At 34.4% G+C, this 21,442-nt stretch overlaps 1 protein-coding gene across 2 annotated transcripts in view; it reads left to right on the forward strand.

Moving 5' to 3' along the window:
- The window catches only part of SGCE (sarcoglycan epsilon), a 62,918-nt gene extending 42,381 nt beyond the window's left edge, over window positions 1-20,537 (forward strand). For both annotated transcript variants that reach the window (XM_011363482.2, XM_011363490.2), the window contains 6 exons: window positions 3,509-3,671; window positions 6,015-6,226; window positions 7,186-7,212; window positions 7,946-8,134; window positions 17,458-17,501; window positions 20,241-20,537. In XM_011363482.2, the coding sequence (XP_011361784.1) occupies window positions 3,509-3,671; window positions 6,015-6,226; window positions 7,186-7,212; window positions 7,946-8,134; window positions 17,458-17,501; window positions 20,241-20,257 (652 nt within the window). In that variant the 3' untranslated portion in view covers window positions 20,258-20,537. The remainder of the gene's footprint in view (window positions 1-3,508; window positions 3,672-6,014; window positions 6,227-7,185; window positions 7,213-7,945; window positions 8,135-17,457; window positions 17,502-20,240) is intronic.
- Window positions 20,538-21,442: the final 905 nt, after the last annotated feature.

The raw sequence follows: 21,442 nt of genomic DNA on the forward strand, positions 1-21,442 counted from the left end.
TGCCAGTCACCAAGAAAAAGAAGAAGATAGAAGGAGGAACAGGTGGAGGTGGGGTGGGGTGGGGTGATGATGAGCTCAGTTCGGAACATACTAAGTTTGTGAAGCTTATGGATCATCCAAGTAGAGATGAAAGTAATTTGGCAGTGTGTGTCAACTGTCATAAAAATGTTTCCACTTCTAGGCATCTCTTCTAAGATAGTAACATTAAAGAATGTGCACAGAGATAGTCTTTGCAATATTATTTATAACTTCAAAAAAATTGGAAGCAAGTTACACATCCAGCTCTGAAATAATTGCTGAATAAATCATGTGCACTTAACAAATTATATTGCCATAAAACTATAATTACAAAGAAAATATGGAAAATGCTTATGATGTGCACTGGGCGAAATGCAGGATACAAAATTGTGTTTTAGAGATGACTGCAGTTAAGTCAAAATATATGCATTTGAAAAATATTCTGCAAGGTACATTGGAAAACAAAAAATAGTTATCTTAGTAATATTAATTCTGTTTTATATCTCAAGTTTTATGTAGTGTTTTATATTGCTTTTATAATTTGAGAAAAAAAAACTTTTCAGAGCACCAATAACTTATGCTTGTGCCCATTTATGTTATCTTGAAGTGATTTAATTTAAAATCTTACTAATTATAAATGTAAATCAATGTCATATTACAGCAAGAGAACTGTTAACAGTTGTAAGAAATATTCATTTTACTTCTGCATTTACAGTGATACTTCACAATTATCAAGGAAAAATACGGTCTTTGCTAGGCCGTTAATAAGGGTATAGAAATTGGCTTTATTTGAAGCTTAAAAGTAACAACTTGTTTTAAATGGAACATATTTATATTCACTAATCATCTAAATACTTTACCAATGGTCCCTTACATCTCCTTTTGTTCTGAATTTTTAATTCGATCTTTAATTTCAGTTTATTATACACTATTTGTCTCCCAAAGGCACCATAGTTTTTTTTTTTAAATGTTCTTTCAAATGAATCGTAAGTCTGAATATAAACTTCACATAAACAGCAACCAAATGAATTTATGTCATTGTACTCTGGAGCACAGTTGTCACCTCAGGGTGTGACTTCATACTTACATTGACATAGCTTTGAATTTTTATGCTTTACTTTTATTATATTTCATTTTTTAAAATAACAGCTTTATTGTGATGTGATTCGCATGCCATATAATTCACTTATTAAAAGTACATAACACATTGGATTTAGTTTATTCACAAAGTTGTGCAGTCATCACCACATGCAATTTTAGAACATTTTTATTACCCCAGCACTCCCCTCCCATGTCCATTAGCAGTCTGCACCTCTTCAGCCCCAGACAACCACTGTTTACTTGCTGTCAATAAATTTGCCTCTTCTGGACATTTCATATGATTGGAATCAGACAATATGTGGTCTTTTGTGACTGGCTTCTGTCATTTATTGTTTTCAAGGTTCATCCATGATGTAGTGTGTATCAGTACTTCATTCCTTTTTTTGGCTTAGCAATATTTTATTGTATGGGTATTCTACCTTTTATCCATTCAGTTGATGAACATTTTGATTGTTTTCACTTTTTGACTATTAGAAACAATGTTGCTATAAACATTCACGTACAAGTTTTTCTATAGACATATATTTTCGTTTCTTTTAGGATATATACGTAGGAATAAAATTGCTGGGTCACATGGTAGCTCTGTATTTAACCTTTTGAGGAATTGCCAGACTGTTTTCCAAACCAGTTGCACTATTTTACATTCCCACCAGCAAAGTAGGAAAGTTCCAATTTTTTCACGTCCCCCACAGCACATCCAAAACCAGTATCTCACTGGTTTTGGTTTCCATTTTCCTGATGGCTAATGATGTTGAGCATCTTTTCACGCACTTATTGGACATTTGTATATCTTCTTTAAAGAAATGTCTATTCAAATCCTTTGCCATCGTAACTTGGATTATTTGTCTTTTTGTTGTTGAGTTGTAAGTGTTCTTTATATATTGTAGATATGTCTCGTATTAGATATATAATTTGCAAATATTTTCCCCCATTCCATGGATTTCCTTTTTATTTTCTTGGTGGTGTCCTTTGCAGCACAAAGTTTTGAATTTTGATAAAGTCCAATTTATTATTTTTCATTTATTACTGGGATTTTTGGTGTCATATCTAAGAAATCATTGCCTACTAAGGTCACAAAAATTTATGCCTGTTTTCTTCTCAGAGTTTAATAGATTTAGCCCTTATATTTAAGTCTTAGATCAATTTTGAGTTAATATTTTTATATGGTGTGAGGTAGGGGCCCAGCTTTATTCTTTTGCTTGCGGACATCTGCTTGTCTCAGCTCCATTTGTTGTAAAGAATAGTCTTTCCCCCATTGAATCATCTTGGCACTTGTGACAAAAATCCGTTTACTAAATGTAAGCGTTTATTTCTGGACTGTTAACTATTCCATCGATCTCTATGTCTGTCCTTATGCTAGTACCACGTGGTCTTAATTACAATTTCAAAATTTAGTAAGCTTAGAAATTGGCACTTGTGCGTTTTCCAACTTTTTCAAGATTTTTCGGGGGCTACTTTGGGTCCCTTGAATTTCCATGTGAATTTTAGGATGTTTACCAATTTCCGCAAGGAAGACAGCTGAACTTTAATGGGTTTATTTTGTTTTATAAGTAGCTATAGCATTGTCATTAGGGAGAGAAATAATATTTAATTTAGAGTGATTTCCTGGTTTTTTTCTTCTGAATGACTTACGGAGATTTCTATCTTCTCAAGCTGCTCCAAAATTATTTAAATGCATTATCTTATTTTTTATCATGAAACTCTTATTGACCAATTAAGTAGAGTTATTCCCCCATAATTACTAAGATACACACCAAAAAAAGAAATTTTGTTTGCCTAGTTTGTATATACCAAATAAAATTTTTTCTCTTCCGTTAACTTCTTACATAGAAGACTGAGAGACCTTGTATTGAAAGATCTAACAGTAAGTGTCTGTGAAGTAGAAAAGCTGACAAACAGAACTGTGGGGTAAAACAGTTAAGGCTGCCTAAAGCTCCATACCTCTAGGGATATAATTTCACAATCTTATTTTAATGAATTCAAGTGAAGATTTATTACTAATAATTATTTTATTATTTTAGCAATAGTGTTATTTTCTAAACAATTTAAGAATAATTTTTAAATGTAAATAATCTACCAAATATGGTAATCAGAATGGGACGCATGATTATTTTGGATTAAGTAGGAGGAAAAAAATTTTTTAGAAATTAACTTAGGATCAAGAGAGTGTCTGGTGCACCAAAGCACGAAGTAAATACTGGTTGAATAAAGAAAAAATGAAAGGAAGCCCCTTGCATGAATCACTGCCTTTAAAGCCCATGCCCCTATCTTAGGGATAATTCCAAATAATCTCTTAATTCAGAAAGATAAATCCTGCTTTCAGGGCAGATTGTTTTTCAGTGTTGTCAATTTTCTTAAAAGATAACATGCGAGTTTCACATTTTTGCAGTGTTTATGTCATGGTTGGTGCAGATGTCCCGTTTTCTTCTTGTTTACGAGAAGTTGAAAATCCACAGAATCAGTTGAGATGCAGTCAAGAAATGGAGCCTGTAATAACATGTGATAAAAAATTTCGTACTCAATTTTACATTGACTGGTGCAAAATTTCATTGGTGAGTTTTTATATTTTGTTTTTGCAAATGTAATTATAAGTGATGGGACTGGAGATAACATTTGACTAAAACCCGAATTGCTTTCAGGAACAAATCCTGGGTTTACTTTGTTAACTGAAATTGACTTTCCTTGACTTTAAGGATTTGGCAAGCTCATTGACAGTGCATCCATTTAGGAGAGAGTATCTCCACTTTTGTTCTCAGTCTACCCTTGATTAGTTGCTGGGGCTGGATTAGCCTGGCAGGTGGTCCAAATGCTCAACGTGGACACCCAGGTGGCTGCTAAATCAGGACAGACTGTGGAGCCAGTGTGACATGTGTAGAAAGTCTCAAATATGCTGCTACTACTGCACTGTGGAAGGAGAGACCAGAGTACAAAAATAGATCTGAAAATGAAGCAATATTGCGCTGTGATTCAGTGTCCTAGAAACTCAAATTGTAGGGAAAGTTCAAGGGATAAGAAACAGCTCCAAGTGAGGAAAATTAGAATCTTACCCACAGCCCCATAAATACTAAATATTTCTTTCTAAACCACTTTTTAATTAGCATGCTGAAAGACTTAGGAAAATGCGGGTACAGTTTCATATATATGTAAGCAATATATATGTAACATTTTATATAGTGTTCATATAATATTTTTTGATCCTACTTTTTAGAAGCTAGGAAAGTTCTTCTTTTGTAACCTTTAGATTTAACTTCTGTCAACTCTTGATGATTAGTGGTGACTGAATTAGATCTAAGTTTAAAGTTGACATTTGAACAGAGTTATTGACACATAAACAAACTGTCACTTCATGTCTCAGAGAACCAACTGCAGGCAACTTTCCTGGATCCAGTAGGGGAGAACATCTTACTCACGTTGCAGCACTTAGCACCTGTAGCCCTTGGCTCTGGCCTCTTTTCATGTTGCTTGTGTCTTAGGAAAATTATGCTCTTTCTTCACCTTCTTAAATCAAGTAAAATTACTAAGATGGTGTGGTTTATGTATTATAGATAAATGTTGAGTTTACAAAGCTCAGTATTTCAGTCATGGTGCTAATGGCACAGGATGCGAGAGACTCAGTGGCTGAGATCATAATTTAAATAGATGCCTCTAACCAGAGTCAGTAGATGAGTGGGGACAGGGGATGGCCTAGTTGCTGTTTTACTTGTGCTTGTGCTGTAAAATGTTTATGTTTAGGAATATTATCTAATTTCTAAAGGTTTAAAAGTGACTTACGCTTTGAACGTTTTAGTTTCTGTGGTACAACTTTATAAATAGAAAGGTCGTGACTTTTCATTTTTTATTTTACATGTATTTATGTATATGTTACATCTTACCACTAAAGTTTTCAGGAGGCTTAAATGAAAGAATCAGTGAATAAACATAATAAAATATAAAAGAAATGAAAAACCAGGACCTAAATTAAAAAAAAAAAATGCCTAAGATCAAGTTTAACCACAAGCCTCCTAATGTCCAGGCTTAAAAGTGGAAATTCATCAGATATTCTAAGTCTTAAAGGCAGAAAATAAAGTTTTTACTAGCACTGTGTTGTTAACAAAATTCTCTAGGTAGAGTTTTTTTTCAGAGAGGATACCGAGAAATGCCACAACTAATTCTCCCCAACATTTTTTGAGGGGAGGTGGCACATGTAGTAACAAATTTCACATGGCTGTTTTTGTAGTGTCCCTCAATAAAAGCCTTAGCATAATTAAATTCAACTCAGTGGAAGCAATTCAATTCCTGTGGAGGTAAATTAATATAATATAAGTAGGCATCTTTTGATCTGGGATAGAATTTAGTAAAACTGTAGCACTGGTTGTGTTACATGTTCCTTAGACTGTCTTTTCTAAAAACTATTTCTGCCAACTAGATGTCAGTAAGATCAAGGTTGTAATTATTGAAAAGTTGTCTCTCATTTTTTTTTTCTTTTCTCTTTCCCTAGCCTTAGAAACCAAACTCGCATATCTGATCATCAGCCAGTTTATGGTTTGTTAACATCTACACTAGAGGTTTGTCACTAGGAAATAAGAAATTTACATAGTAGTGTAAAGGACTTCTGCTTTCAAGAAAGGAAAGTGGAAAAGAACAACTACATACACGCACATTTATTATGTGTACCTACGTGTACACATGTATATATATTGTGAGAAGAACAGAAAGTAGGCCAACATAAAGGCTTCAGTTTTTTTCAGTACTTCTTCCTAGCTCCCATAAATAATTGCAAGTTCAAGGTGATAGAGTAATTGGAAAAATTTGCTTTTTAGAAATTTGTCAAAGAATGTTTTGATATGTCTAGATCTTAAAATCTCATGATGTTTGCAGCTATTAATTTGATGTATAATTGTCTTCTTTTATATCAGGTTGATAAAACAAAGCAAGTGTCCACCTATCAGGAAGTGATTCGTGGAGAGGGGATTTTACCTGATGGTGGAGAGTACAAACCCCCTTCCGATTCTTTGAAAAGCAGAGACTATTACACGGATTTCCTAATTACACTGGCTGTGCCCTCGGCAGTAGCATTGGTCCTTTTTCTAATACTTGCTTATATCATGTGCTGCCGACGGGAAGGCGTGTGAGTACTTTAAAACACTAATAAAAAGTTATAGAGCCTACTAAGATAACAACATACAAGATTCCATCAAAAACCAAGTTTCATTTAGTTCATAAAACACTTTATAAGTGAATTGAAATTGTGTTCAAGTCAAACTACAGTACTTTATTCTTTCGAAATGAATTAAATAGTTTTGAGTCTAATATAAATCAAATTAGGGGATATAATTACTTTATTCAAAAATTATTAAGGCTAGATTTAATTCATGCTGGCAAAAACAGTCCCAACAAAAATTGAGGCTAGATAGTTTGGTTATACAAGCCACCTTGTGTAAGCAAAGACTTCGGAATCTGTTGACATGGTAATTACATTTTAAATAAATTGCCTTAGTTTGATCAGAAGTGATGATCAGAATTCTTGAAATTGTTCCGCTGTCAAACAGGGTGACACAATCTAAATGTTTAAATAACTATGTATGTGAGTATATATACACACATATATATATATAAACTTAAGAGTAAATTAATGACAATAAGGGTATTATTTGAGTAATGAGTCTTCACTTCATGAATAGTTAGTACTTTTAAGACATCAGTGTCAATTAAAATAATCTCCCGAGACCATCTGGAAGTCAGGGTACCAAAGCCAAGGATAAAAAATTAATAAAGCAGCAAGTAACAAATTCTTCCATTTTTACATGTAGCCTGATTTCATTATGTCATAGAATTTATTTCTAAGAGCTTGATTCTTAATCTCCATTTTTTTTTTTTCATTTTTCTGTATGTTTCTCATCAGTATTCCATCTCTGTATGTGTAGTCATCCAAGTAACGTCGTAAACCTGGCGGCAAGTGCTGCCTGGTGGCATTTAATAGTAACAGTCTCAGCATTTGCACATCATGCCAGATCCCATGAGCATATAGTCTTAATGTTCCAAATATCAATGCTATTATTTAATTCATAAATTTTGTTTTGTTTCTAGGGAAAAGAGAAACATGCAAACACCAGAGTAAGTGTCTTCTTTCCTGTTATTTTCTTTATCATTTTTTTTTCACTTCTCAGTTGCTCATCATGCTTCATACATGTGTGTCATGCTTTTGTTTTTCATTCACCATCTTTCATAGTTTATTTCATAAATGAGAAAGCTGCTTTCTAAATAGAGATATTTAGGAGAGTTAGAAACTAAAAATAAAAAATGTTTGAAAACCAAGATTATACAGATTAAAAACTAAACCTAAAATATTTCAGATTCAGAATATTAACTTGCCATTTATATTATGTGATTTCCCAATCTGCATTTCTATAAACCAGAGAACAGATGAAAAGACCTTTCATACACGTTTTCCTGAATCTACAGTAATAACCTACCATAAAATGAAACTTCTGTGAGTATTTATAAATGCCCCATCAGAAGCAACAAAATAAAAGCTCTGGTAGTTTAATCTTAATTGTAGAAATTAAATAGAATGCTAGTTTGTTACTTAGGGCTATAACATTAACACAACGCTTTATAGCTTAGTTTAATGAGACACATTTATTTAAAATTAGTTTATAATTTTCAGTATTGCTATATTAAAAGTATATGAAATGTATCTTTTTCTGAGATAACTTGTAGAATGCCCAAAGTGCAATAATGTTTTCCTGTTTTTAAAAATTAAAAAATTGAAAATTTTTTCAAATTGATGACCAATTGGGCTAATATATGGTTTAAATATATGTTGTTTTATTTCTTCTTGACCTAGCATCCAACTGGTCCATCATAATGCTATTCAGAAGTCTACCAAAGAACTTCGTGACATGTCCAAGAACAGAGAGATAGCATGGCCCCTGTCAACGCTTCCTGTGTTTCACCCTGTGACTGGGGAAATCATACCTCCTCTACACCCAGACAATTATGAGAGCACTAATATGCCACTGATGCAGACACAGCAGTAAGTATCCACTTGGGACAGTGATTATTAATATGCATGACTATATCTACTTAATGCCCATAAAGACCAGAACTTTTTATTATTGTTGCTTTCATTTGTGTGTGTGTGTGTGTTTGTAACTGGAAAGGACCAAAAGGACATTAATAGTGTAGATTCCAACCTCACTGTACTTACTCAGATAAATAGAATTATTTTCAGGAAATAATTTTTCCGTTACTTATCCAAACTAGATAACATTTACCTTACTATTTAAGAAATTGACACAGCTAATAAACTAACATATTTGCTCAAAGATGAGTTAATTATGAAGAGAAGCATATCCTAAAGCATAAGAAATTGATTGTTTTTTAAAATCTATTATCAGAATTATTTGGTTATGTTAACCTGTTTTTTAAATATTATTACCACAGATCTATTAAATTTTTTCCTCTGTTGTTTTTGTGATCTGCTTATATATCAAAATGAATTGTTCCAATTTTGGCTATAAACACAGTTTTTTAGTGCAGACCTTCTCTGTAGTACTAGGAGGACTGTGATCAGAAAGCCAGAAGAGGCTTTGATAAGCGGTATGTATGGGGGTGCTTGAGGAGGTGACCCAGTTGCTCTCAAGAATCTATATGCCTGGATCAACTTCGACATAGGGAATTGTAGGTAAAACTGTCATTTGTTTTTAAGAATGTGGCTTTTTTTTTTCTTTTTTAACCATATGTTAAAATGACTTAAATTCATTTTCCCCAAGGAAGTCACAAGTTTGCTTTTGAGAGCCTCCTCTTTTTCACTTTTGTGAATCGAATGGATATACAGAAAAAAATTTCCCTTCTCCCATACCCGTAAACCTTAGGATATGATTTAAAAGTCACCTCTTATTGATTAAAGATTTATTTGGGAGAGTGCAGATATTTCCCCATTGCGATGCTTATTTTGTAACCATGTAAAATGCATGTGGTCATTTGAAGATTAAACAGTAATTTCTATGAATAGACAGTCAAACTCAATAAATTTGTTCAAAATACTTTGGAAATCTAAAAGTATTGTATTTTTCTGAAGTCTTTTAACACCATTTACTTAGTGTTGAATAGGCAAAAGTTTGTGTTATTTTGTGCATATGTGTGTGAGCAATTGATTCAAGTCCTATTAACAGTGGAGAAAAGTACATAATTAAAAATTCTGAGTTTTGGAAACATTAATATTCTATCAGGGATATAAATATTAAAGTCCACAAAGTTTTGTTGTACTGAATGGAAGGGATGGATTTCTATGTTTTCTGATGGTTAATGGATCATTATAATATCCTCTTTACCAGGATAAGATACCGATGAGAAAAATCAGTAAAATTTCAAAAATATTGTAATAGTTTACAATTTAGCAATCTCTCCTGCCTTTTCTACATGAAAATTATAAACAGCCTTATCATTCATTTTCACAATGAAAAGAATTATAGAATTCTTGAACACTACTGTTTCTTATACTCTTTACCCAAGAGTACTAGTAAGATGTTGATATATCTTCTTCAAATGTTGATATATATTCTCAAAAATGAAGTGGTCAAATACACTTGAGAAACAGGGTTGTTTTTTTTTTTTAAAACTAGAGGAGTTCTCAGAGCCGTTAGTGTGTTGACATATTTGTGAATCCGTGCAAAAGGTCAGAAAATGTGACTTTAAGGAGATGCTTCTATTTACAAAATACCAATGCTATCGAATTTTAGAATAGAGAAATATTCATCGTAGTGAATAGGGGAACTTGAATATATTTGCAAATCAGTAAAATTCTATTGCTGGTGAAGTTTAAGGGAGGGAAAAAGGCTGTGCCATTTTTAAAATATGCTTCCTAACCATATATATTGAGCACAAAAATAGTTACTTAAAAATTATTTTGATTCCCTGTGGTTAGGGTTTTGCAATGTTGCTATTAATATACAGGCAAAATAAAATTTCCTATCCAAGTTACATCCAAATACATCTTCCTGGTCCTTCCATAATCTCATCAAGACTATTGTTGATCATATCTCTCTATTTGTAAATACTATAGGTTATATTATTGAACTTGGAACATATATGTATTTTAAGACCAGAAAACCTTCATATTATTCAAGTTTCTGCTAATGGGAAAACTGCAGTAACTAGTACTTCTGTATAAATAGGGTACAAAGATAATTGATGATGTTCACAATGATTATTCTGAGGCACTGCGAGATCATCAAGTAAGTCTGACTCATCAGAGGAAAATTAAATTACGTTCGGTGTAGTTTCAGTGTTGAGTGTATATTATCTTTCTTTTATTCTTGGAAATGGATAAAATGTGCATGGTCTCTATGGTAACTCCGTATAAGCCAGAATTTGTGATTAACCTCATTTTCCAACCATGCCAGATGATAGGGAATTCATTGTATCAAGTTCGTCACAACTGCCCTTTACGCAAATTCAGCCTTTACTCCTTACCTTAAAAGTATAGCCCTGTCTTTAAAGTTCTATTTCGGCATCAAGTATACACATATACAAATATTTTGGTCACTTTAACTGAACTGAATTCTCAACATTAAAGTGAAATATTTGATGAGGAATTATAGTATTTGATAACCGGGTATATGCTTAGATAATGCTGCCTGCTATTTATCAATTAACTCTTCGTAAAAAGGCATGCATTTCATCTTCACATATTCATGGCAACTGCACTGAATTTACTACTCATAAATAACCGGCTAGCTACAGGATTTTGTGTTTATTCTTCAGACTTGACACCAGAAATATTCAGGCGTAAGGATGTGGCTGAAAGTTTATATTGGCTTCTATGCAAGACTCAGGAACATTCAAAGCTTTCCTTCAAAGCTGCATAGAAATTTCTTTGGGTCTTTTAAACAAGTTGATCCAGGAGGTGTAAAGAACCTCATAACAGTGCGAGGTATAGAGAACTTATAACAGTTGTGTAATGAGGGATTGTCAGAGTTATTTATCAATTACACAGTAACAGTCGTTTTGGTTTTGGTTTTGGTAAAATGCTTCATAGGATTCCAGACTGGCATCCTAAATTAGACAATAACAAATGTTTAATCATTTGCAGATGTTAAAATTGAGACATAGATAAGAGACAAAGCTAAATCAGGTCAAAACAGATTAGATTATTTACCTATCTTGATCAAGTCAGGGATAGATAATGTGGTCATTGACCTCAGAAGGTCAGAGGATCTCTTCATCCAGGTTACCTATAAGGTGAGTAAACGCACAGTGGAGAGAGAAACTGGAGATGGAACACGTGTTCAGAAAGGAGGGATTTCATCTGTACAGTGTTCTTTCTACTTTTCAGATTACAGAGACAACACAAACAGGCTGTTAAAATTATCACGTAGTATAGAAACATAAATTTAATTTGAACTTCGCTAATGTATTTCTTGGTTAACATACTTTTTGTTTTGAAATGATTTTTGAGATACAGAAAAGTTACAAAGATAACAGAGAGTTCCTAGATATCCCTCTTATAGTATTTTATTATATTTGTTACAACTAAGAAACCAACATTGGTGCTTTACTATTAGCCATACATCAGATTTTTTTTCCCCAGATTTTACTAGTTTTTCCCCTAATGTCCTTTTTCTTTTCCTTGGTTCTGTCTAGGGTACAATAGCTGCATATCTTAATTTTCTCTGATCTGGGCAGTGTCTTAGACCTTTCTTGATTCCCATCGCCTTGAAAGTCTTAAGGAGCACGTATTCTGTAGAATGCCCCAGATCTCCTAGTACAGTCAGGCTTTCTGCGTCTATACTTAACCAGTTATCTTTGTAGCTCAGTGAATAAATATTACCATTGATAGTAAGAAGAATTTTTTCCTCCATAGGCAGTTCCGTTACTTGCTACAAATTCATTGCTGGAATTCACTTTATAAAATCTTAAAAATAAATTTGCTTTGCCCAAAGAATCATTATTGTGAGTAGGGATTATGTTTTTGACCAAAGACTTAACATCAAAAATATATTACGGATTTAACTGATGTACCTCAAAGATAGAGCTTTGTAATGGTTTAAGAAAATCAAATTCCAGGTCATAAAATTTTGGGTCCTAAAAGGGATGTTGATAGTTTATAGAGCATGGTTGTTCCCAAACCAAGTTGCAGGTCACACTCACCTGTAGAGTTCTTAACGGTGCAAATCTCAGGGCCCTCCCTCCGGAGATTCAGAATCTCGGTGGATATGTGTTATCGTGGAGCAGGTAAAAAGCTTGAGATTCCCTGATTTAAACACTTAAAGGACCCAGGTGTTAGGATTCAGAAAGGAGATTGGTATTTCTGGTATTTCTGTTGGGGGTGGAGGGAGGGAAGGGGTTGTTATTCACACTTTTCCACCTCTCAGAGTTTTAAAAGAGGAACAGTTTCTCCTAATTCTCCCTGAGGGATATCTGCAAAAGAAAAATGTGAAAGGGGGCAGCCCAGCACATTATCTAGAGTGTTGGGGCTGTTTGTGGGTTTATGCTTATCAGCCTCTAGACTTTTCACACCTCTTCAAGTTGCCTGAGGAGCATGGTGGGAAGTGAGAGATGAGTGTTGATTAGAAAACAATGCCTGAATGGGACAGAAAAATGCCAAACTTCGAAAAGCTAAAAACTACTGAGAAATTGCCTTTACTTTGCAATGTTATGGCAGGGATTGAGTGGAGGATACCAAATATTCGATTTTCTAAAAAGTAGTTTATTCCTAAATTCGTACTATATTATGTGGTCTTTTAGGGGGTAGTTCTGCCTCCTCGTTATTCTCTTATACCAACGTCAATTGTCAATTGATTTTTCCTGAGTGGAAGGCATCTTCATACAGGATGGAATGTGGTGAATAATAGCGGAAGTGCCCAAACATTTTCTTGGAAGATTTTAATTGGCTACACAAAAATTTTCCTTATGCATTATATAAAACATAATACCTAATCCAGGGTAATTGGGTCCCCCTTAAAACAGGAGGTATATTGTGCTTAATCTTCTGCAACTTAACAAGTATAGAAGTAGAATTAAGTCTTCTAATTAAAGATATTTAGTATCTAATTATTTTAGCTTTTATCTGAAGTATTTTTCCACTTGTCTTCCCTTTGGTAATAATGAGAAATAACTTTATGATAAAATTCCATAAATAAAAAATTAGTTTTCAATAAAAGTTAATATCAGTTAAAGAGAATGTTTCAGGGGACCAAGATAATAATTTCCTGTTGACCAGAAGTGTCAACCAGCCAAGGATATTTCGGAGCCATTGACATTTTTTTTTTTTTTTTAATTCAGTAAGTATACACTAAAAGCAACAGATGCAGTATCTCTTTGGTGAATATTGTTTTTATAGGTTTGTACTGCATCATTTTGAAGCTGTGGTAGGCTTGCTTTTGGCTTTATACTAGCAGGGAAAAAAATTAAATAAATGAATGTCTTCTTTCTCCTTTATGCATTGTTTTGTTTGAAGTTAAAAATAATGGTGATTCCAATTTCTTTATGTCCTTTTATTAATCCACATAATGGCCTACGCCCTTAGTAAAAGTTACAGAGTCCAAATCAGCAAGGTTTGGAGAATGTCAATTTTGCTGAAATAACTGGAAATTTAAAAAATATATTATGATGTCTTATTGTTAAATGATTCCATACTAATTCAAAAGAGAAGTATTTTGTATTCCACATAACTGTACTGTCATTTGTTTTCAACTCTGGCATAGATTCTGTGGCTTTATACAAATCAGTTAACCTTTCTTTGCTTTTGAGTCTTCAAGCAAATAGTAGTATAATGGGTTGATAATCATCAACCTTACTCATAGAATTACTCTGTAAGATAACCAGGAATGTCAAATTACCTTAAAACGGTTGTGCAAATAATGAGTAATTGCATACTCCCCCAAAATCACTTATTTATTTTCAAGTTATTACCTTTGCCTTTTTAAAGAATGAAGTTTGTGCAATAGCTAATTTACATAATTTTCTATTTAAACGCATGTAATTATGGTAAAATCAGAAAATAATTAATGCTAATAATTTAGAGAATTTCAGTTTTCTTAAATCTTTTTTCTACGTAATGCAGTTTACACAAAATAATTGTTCGGTTAGTCCATTAATAACTTAATTATTCTAGTTTTATGACTTTACGAAGGTCCTTTCTTTAAAGGATTATAGGACTTCTATTTGAAGTCAACCCCCACTGTCTTGTACAATTGCCCTTAGCAGCCTGCTTTCACCAAAGATGAAAATGGTTCCATTTCTTTACTGTGTTCTCTGCTGCTTAACCATCGCAGAGTTAGTCATAGGCATTTTTCCAGTATGCCTGAAGGAGTGGACTTTCGGCATCTTCAACTCTTATATGGAACATACACTTCCAATATGCCCATCACAGATATGTTAACACTCTAACACTCACAGGCTCACGTGTAGTCACAACCACAAAAATAGAGCTCTGTGTGCACACCTCGGAGACTCTGGGGAAGCCAACTCTCCACATATTTTTTGTTGAGCACCTTTTTGCACAAATAAGCACTTTTATAACTAATCTAAGTTTCAGTTGAGGTTGCAAGACGTGCATGTACATTGTTCAAGCATAACCACTTGGGACACGTACCACAGATACTTTTAAATCCCCAAACCAATGTCATGCACACAGTTACTTTCTCATACTGCTGCTCCAGATTTCTTGCTAGGTTATGTGTGGCACTTTTTCAACCAACCGTTTCTCTGAAAACCTAGCCAAGACCATTGCTGTGTAAAAAAAAAAAAAAAAAAAGTTCAGCAGTGTAGCAGAAAAGGGGGAAATGAAAGCTAGAGGAGAAATGGCAGGGCATAGGATTGATTTTGATCAGTGTTTTTCAAACTTTGTTCCACAGAAGGGTAAGTGGGCCTGGCCGATGGGAGAGGGAGTTCGGATGACTTCGTCTAAATATTTTGGGCTTTAGATGAAGGGCTTCTGAAGGGCTTTAAATGTCCTCTTTGGTATTCTTATGTTTTCAAAATGTATTGATTTAATCCATTAATAGGCTAGATAGAGCTAGAGATGGTAAGAATTTAGGAAGGGCCTGCATGGGTGTGTGCATAACGCGTGAGTGCGTGTGTGCCCACACCTGTATGTAAAGGGGTGCTCGATTAGTTCCTGAAGTAGGATAGAGCCAAATCAATTTTATCTGAGAAGGTGAAACAAAATTCATATTTCCCTCCCAAATGCCCACAAAATCGAATTTTTACTTCTATAGTAAGGATGTTTGTTTTCCCACTTTAGATCTAGAACTTATTTCTCTTTGTGGTTTAGAAATTAATCTTTCTACTTTCATGATCAAAACCACTATAAATACATTGTGTGAATGAAAAGAATAAACAACCCTGCCCCCCAAAAAACCTCCCTGAGACCGCATAGGGATAAATAGGGCTTGTAGGTATTAGGTAATAGTAAAAAAAAATGCAGTTACTGAGATGAATTATTAAGTAACTTCCTCAAATTGAGTTAGAATTGATTTGTTATTTCCTTAACAATATATTAAAATGGAAGCGAAATTTTTAAAAAAATTACTCAGAGTCATTAACATTCCTATAGATTAAGAGTTTAACTAGCATGTACTGCTTTCTACTTTAGATCGTTGTATTTGGAACATAATATTTGCCTGACCCACATGATTTTGACCAATGTTTTTCAAACTCTGCTTCTTGGAGGTTTCTTAGAAATGCTCCAGGGACCAGCATGTGGGGCATAGGAAACAAAGCAGGTAGGATTCCGCCTCCCTTGCCAACTCGTTCAACCTCACATTTATCTCTTTTGTACATCGAGAGTCTGCTTAGTATTTCAATCAAAAGGAATTCCATTGCTGAATAGAAACAAAAACTTAGAAAATCCCTGGTTTGGATCAAAACCTACTTTGTAGCAAGGAACTGACTCCTAGAATTTCTTCCACACAAAATCTAAATTGTACATTTTTGTAAATTAATTTTAATATCAAAACTTGAAACTAAATAGGTGTGTCTGAGGGATTATAAACATGTGTGTATTATGTGAATCTTTATAAGTATCTTCTTTTGCATGTATTTATTCAAACATGGTTTATTGCATGCTTGTTGCTGGGGATACAGACAAAACAGGATGGTTCTTACTGTTAAGGCACTTTGAGGCAATTAAACATGTGAGGAGAAGTACAACGACAATCAACGTGTGTATGAAAGCATGCTACATGGTAACCTTTTTATGGAATGCTTAGAGGATGAGGAGGCATAGAAGATGTGGTACTTGAGAAGTTATTTTTTTTAATTAAAAAAACAGTAATTTAAAATTTTTACTTAACATTCCTGGGGGATATTTTGTAAGTATAAGAGTAATATGTGTTCACCATAACAAAGTTTGAGTTGAATTTGCAAAGACAAATGGAAACTGGTTGGGTGCCAGAAATGGTAGTGGGTCATGGTGGTGGTGGTTCTGTGTCGAGCAGTCAGGGAAGGCTGCATTTATGGACCAGATATATTGATGGCCTTCTAGGACACACTAAAAAACTTGAAACTTAGTTTGCAGGTAGGTGTAAGGAAATAACGAAATGTATGTTATTTGAATAACATAATCAGATTTGTGTCTTAGAAGACTATCTTACAGCAGTGCGCACAATGGATTATAAGGGAGTAAGAGTAGGAATAAGGAAACAATTCAGATCAGTTGCAAAGATGCAAGTGAGAAATGATGATGGCTTCAACCAAGTTAGCAATGGAGATGAGAAAGAAGGGAACAGATTCAAAAAATGGAGGAGAATCATCTAGAGTTCCCAAGTCACTGGATGTGAGGACTGAAGGAGAGGGAAGGGCCAGGGATGACTTCTACATTTTGATGAGTACAGTTGGGTGGATGGCCATGATCATTTCCTGGGATGGGGATAGAGGAGCACAGATTAGGCATAGTGAATAAAGATGGTTAAATGTGTTGTTCTGTGAGTGTGTGACTGTGTCTGTGTGTTCTTCGACCAAGATCTGAAAGTGTACAGGTTACAAACAGAAGCCCTGGCGTCGTTGGTTTCACATCTTTATCCACCACTTCCTAGCTATACAGCCTTGGATCTCTAAGCCTATATTTTCATCTGTAAACTGAGAAAAACAATACCTACCTCCTAGGGTTGTTGTGAAGTAAAACATAGCAGGTAGTAGCAACTCCATGAATGTTACTAAAATTGTTATTATTTATCTTCCTCCGATCTCAGTTTCTTCATCCATAAACTCACTGGGGTGGAGCTGGTGCTAGATTAGATGATTTCTGGGGTCCTTTCTAGCTTTAAAGTTTTTCATTCTAATATGTCTTCTCTTTGTTTACATGTATGTAAATAAACACGGTTTTACTCAAAAAATGTTAATCATTTCTAGGAACTTGCCACATCAGACTCAGATTCCCCAACAACAGACTACAGGTGAGTATTACAAATAGTAAATTGATATATATGGATGAAGTTAATAGATTAAAAGATAATTAATGTACTATATAATTTATAAAGCTTTAGCTTCACCAGGTAAAGTAAAACAGTTGTGTTATTCCTTAATCAGAGTTAGAACCTCCAAATAATAGCTTAGATTATTGCATAGATTGGCATCAGAGTGATAAACACAGGGTAAATGATCTTAGAGCAAAAGCATCCATGGAGGTCCTGTCTAATTAAGGAAGACTGAATGAAATCCTCTTCCTTCAGCGAAGCTCCCTATTCTTCCCCTTGGTTTGAAAGATTCTTTGCTTAGATGCATCCAGGATTTGTCTCAGTAAGTGAGCAGCTTGAAACTGACTCTTACAAAAGGAAACTATTGTGACTAATCACTGAGGCTTCAGGGGGATAAATGAGAAATGGTTGGCTTAGTTCTAATGCCACTTTAAAAAGCTGTTGTAACATGACCAATGACAACAAGATGGCGGACAATTCTCCCTGGACTATTCTATTTCCCTAAGATTTGCTTTCTTTAAGTTTATTTCTTTCAAGTGTCCCTAAAAAATTTCCACAGCCAATTATTTCATTCATCTCAGTACTGAGTAGATAACTTATTCATGATTGTCTTCTAATTAGTGGTCGATTCCTAGTTCTAATTGCCAGGCAACCAGTAATGCCTTTGTAGCTCTTTTGGAAGAGCAAAAGAAGTTTTAAAAATGTAAGTCGGATGTGGAATTCTGAGTATGAATACTAGTATTGTGGTAGGGAAGCTATTAAGTAAGTCTCTTAAAAACTTTAGGCACATATAGAAATGTATTGGATGTTTTTATTCAAAAATTATCTTCTTTATTACTGCTTTCGGGAATATAAGGAGATTTTCGTTTGACAACTTTTCAAAGATTTGAGGCAAGTATAATGAAGTTGTTCATCAGATTTTAATTATGAGATAACTTTTATCAGAATTTTCCCTCACAATTTTGATTACTTGTTTTAATTAAATGCTAACATGTTTCAACAAGACTGTTCAATATATTGATGTAAGCATTCAGGAGACTGGATGAAAGAACAAACTTTGTTATAAACATGTTATCTGAAGAGCAAAAAATAAATGAGTGAATACCTACTACCTCAGTTTTTAAAGACTATTTCTACAATGGAAATGCTAAAACTTCTTTCTCATTAAGTTCATAGACTCCCATTTCTCTTAGGATGTCTTTCCTCTGATTAATCATTATTTCAGGCAAGGAGTGAATAGAAGGGAGACAGTATCTAGCAAAATAGTAAAAAATTTCTGAGTATTTTAAAAACCCAAATTTTACTTATTCCCCCATTGGTAGAAGTAAGGAAACTTAAGTAGATGCTATTAAGGAGATTTATTTGATAGTCGTATAGATTTTTAGCAAGTAGACCTGTTAGTGTGCTTCTTTTTAGTAATAGGCAGCATTTCCAAATCCAAGGACAGTTTATGCCTGAGCAAATGTGATGAGAGCCAAAGAATTTCCCTAGAGGGATTTTAGGTGGTTCAACCTAATTTTCTAAATTATTTTCTAAAACAGGTTTTGGGGAGCAGGCAATTTGCTTAAGTCAAGAAGCTTTGATCTTCCTTTTAGTTAACACTATAGCCTATTACCTTCTTGTTTTCTTACATTTTTCTGTAATTTAGAGCATATTATTGACTAAAGTGCACTATTCCCTCTTGGTTGTTTTCTTCTTGCTTTGGGTGAGTCCCCAAAGTGTCTAAGTGCTAAAGGGAGAGAGACCACCCTAGCATTTTTTCCGTAATTGTTATAGATTGTTGTGTTTTTGCCTCTGATAAATGTAAAGCCAGATAGAGTCGTGCCTCCTGGAGAGAAGAGCTAAATGGAGAGGTTACGTTCTTTACTCCCATTCTCTTTGAATGAATAAAGTTTGTTTCTCAATTTCTAAGTTGTTCTGTTCTGTCCGTACATGTACAGATTCAGTGCTGTTTATGTTATTTTCATGGGTACACCAGCTTTCCTGTTCCTCCACCCTGGTTATCGTAGTACCCCAAAGAGGCAACAATATTTGTGTATGATTATCACGAAAGAATAATTTGCTTTTCTCAAGTACCTCAAGGTACTATGCTAAGTGTCAGTTTTCTTTACGAAGCTTAATTTAAGTACAAGGTCTGTCTCCGGGATACCAAGAAATTTTATATGTAACTACCTACGTGGAATTTGTCAGGGGAGAGAATATTTTGAAGTTTGTTTCATTCAGTTAGTAGTTGTCTTTTCAATGGTCATCCAGAGTTTGAGAAATGAACTAGCTGCTGGTGTTGTTATCCTGGACTTAAGCGCTGGCTGGGATAATGGAGCAGTTAAAAGCTGACAATAGCACAACCGTTTGGACCAGGCGCAAGGTGTGAGGGTCAGTGCCCCTCCTGGTTTTCTCATTTTCTCAGCCCTTCCAACCCACGTGATATTTTCTAAAAAGCCACGATTAAAAGGTACAGTCATACATCCTGCAGTCAACCGTGTTCTTTTTGTTTATCGTGGGAGGAATTCTCAGGCTGTTGAGAAACACAGAACATTATAGCTTTGGCCCAAGAAAGAGAGGACTAATTTAGAATTTTCATTTCTAACAATGTTTACGCTAAATGCAGAGAAATTATTTTAAATGATGTTAAGAAGATAGAAGATTTGTTTTGCTCAAAATCTACAAGTGTTCATGCCCTGACTTACACGTGCCCGTGTTCACTCTTCCACACTGCAGGTAAATGGAATCCCTGAAGAAAGAAAACTGACTGAAGCAATAAATTTGTAATCACACGATATAACAATTATAGCTTATTTCTTTCTTCTCTTTTCCAATAATGCATGAACTTTTCTGGCGTATGGTATGCATGTCGACAGCATTAAGTATGTACCAAATAATGCAATATAACTTTCATTTTACTAATGGATTTTTTTTTGTATTTAAAGCATTTTGACAATTTGTAAAACACTGATGACTTTATATTTGTTACAATAAAAAGTGGCCTTTAAAATAAATATTATTAATGAAGTGTAATGTCTGGTGAAATTTACTTCAGAAAGTATTCAGTTACCTCCTATGTAGTAGGAATGTTTTATTACTAAGGAACAGGTTCGTGTGTTCATTCTTCATTCAACAAGATTTTATAAATATATAAAATGTCTGGGCTCTGTGTTCTCAGTGTTTAAATAATACGTTTATCCTTGTGGCTCATAAAACCTGCTCTTTTATATACATGCCACTTCTTAGAATGTCTTAGGGTAGGCCCGGTTGGTGCAGAGCAGCCCAGGCTGTATAATTACCTGATTCCACAATCAGATACTTGGTTTTGGAAGCAAGCCAGGAGAATAGTTACCTATTGATAGGGGTATTTGCTCCAAAACCCCAGGCTGCCCTCTAATAACACTACTTTCAAGGCTTAGCAGAGTTTCCTCATAGCATGTCTGCCTGCTGCCTGCATCTTGAATTCTTTTGGATCAACATGGCTATCAGGCCAGCTAGCAGGCCACGACAAGCAGGGTGGACCAGCTAGAAAACCTTTTCTTATACTACTCTGGGCAGGTTTCCATGTTCCTTGTTAATTGGCCAGAGGACACACGAATGCTGCTTTAATCTGATTCCAAAATTCCAAAAGATTCCCTGTTAGTATCATATGCAACAACTTGTTCCCCAGTTAGGGGGAATACCCTGTCATGTCCTGGACGTTGGAAATCCCTCTCCCTCCCCTCCTTTCTAGGATTTATAGGTTCTTTGATTCATTAAAAGATTTATCTCCTTATTCCTTTCCAAGACAACTAGGGTATTGCTACCTGTTTTTTATGACTTATCAGCTTAAAGTTGTAAATATATTGGGTCCGGTTCCTAAGAGGAAGGAAAGGTTGCCACACCTCCAGATTAATAGATTGTGGCACAGCCCCAGAGAATTCGTGAACTGGTGCTCT

Source organism: Pteropus vampyrus, unplaced genomic scaffold, assembly GCF_000151845.1.
Source record: "Pteropus vampyrus isolate Shadow unplaced genomic scaffold, Pvam_2.0 Scaffold4, whole genome shotgun sequence".
Lineage (NCBI taxonomy): Eukaryota > Metazoa > Chordata > Mammalia > Chiroptera > Pteropodidae > Pteropus > Pteropus vampyrus.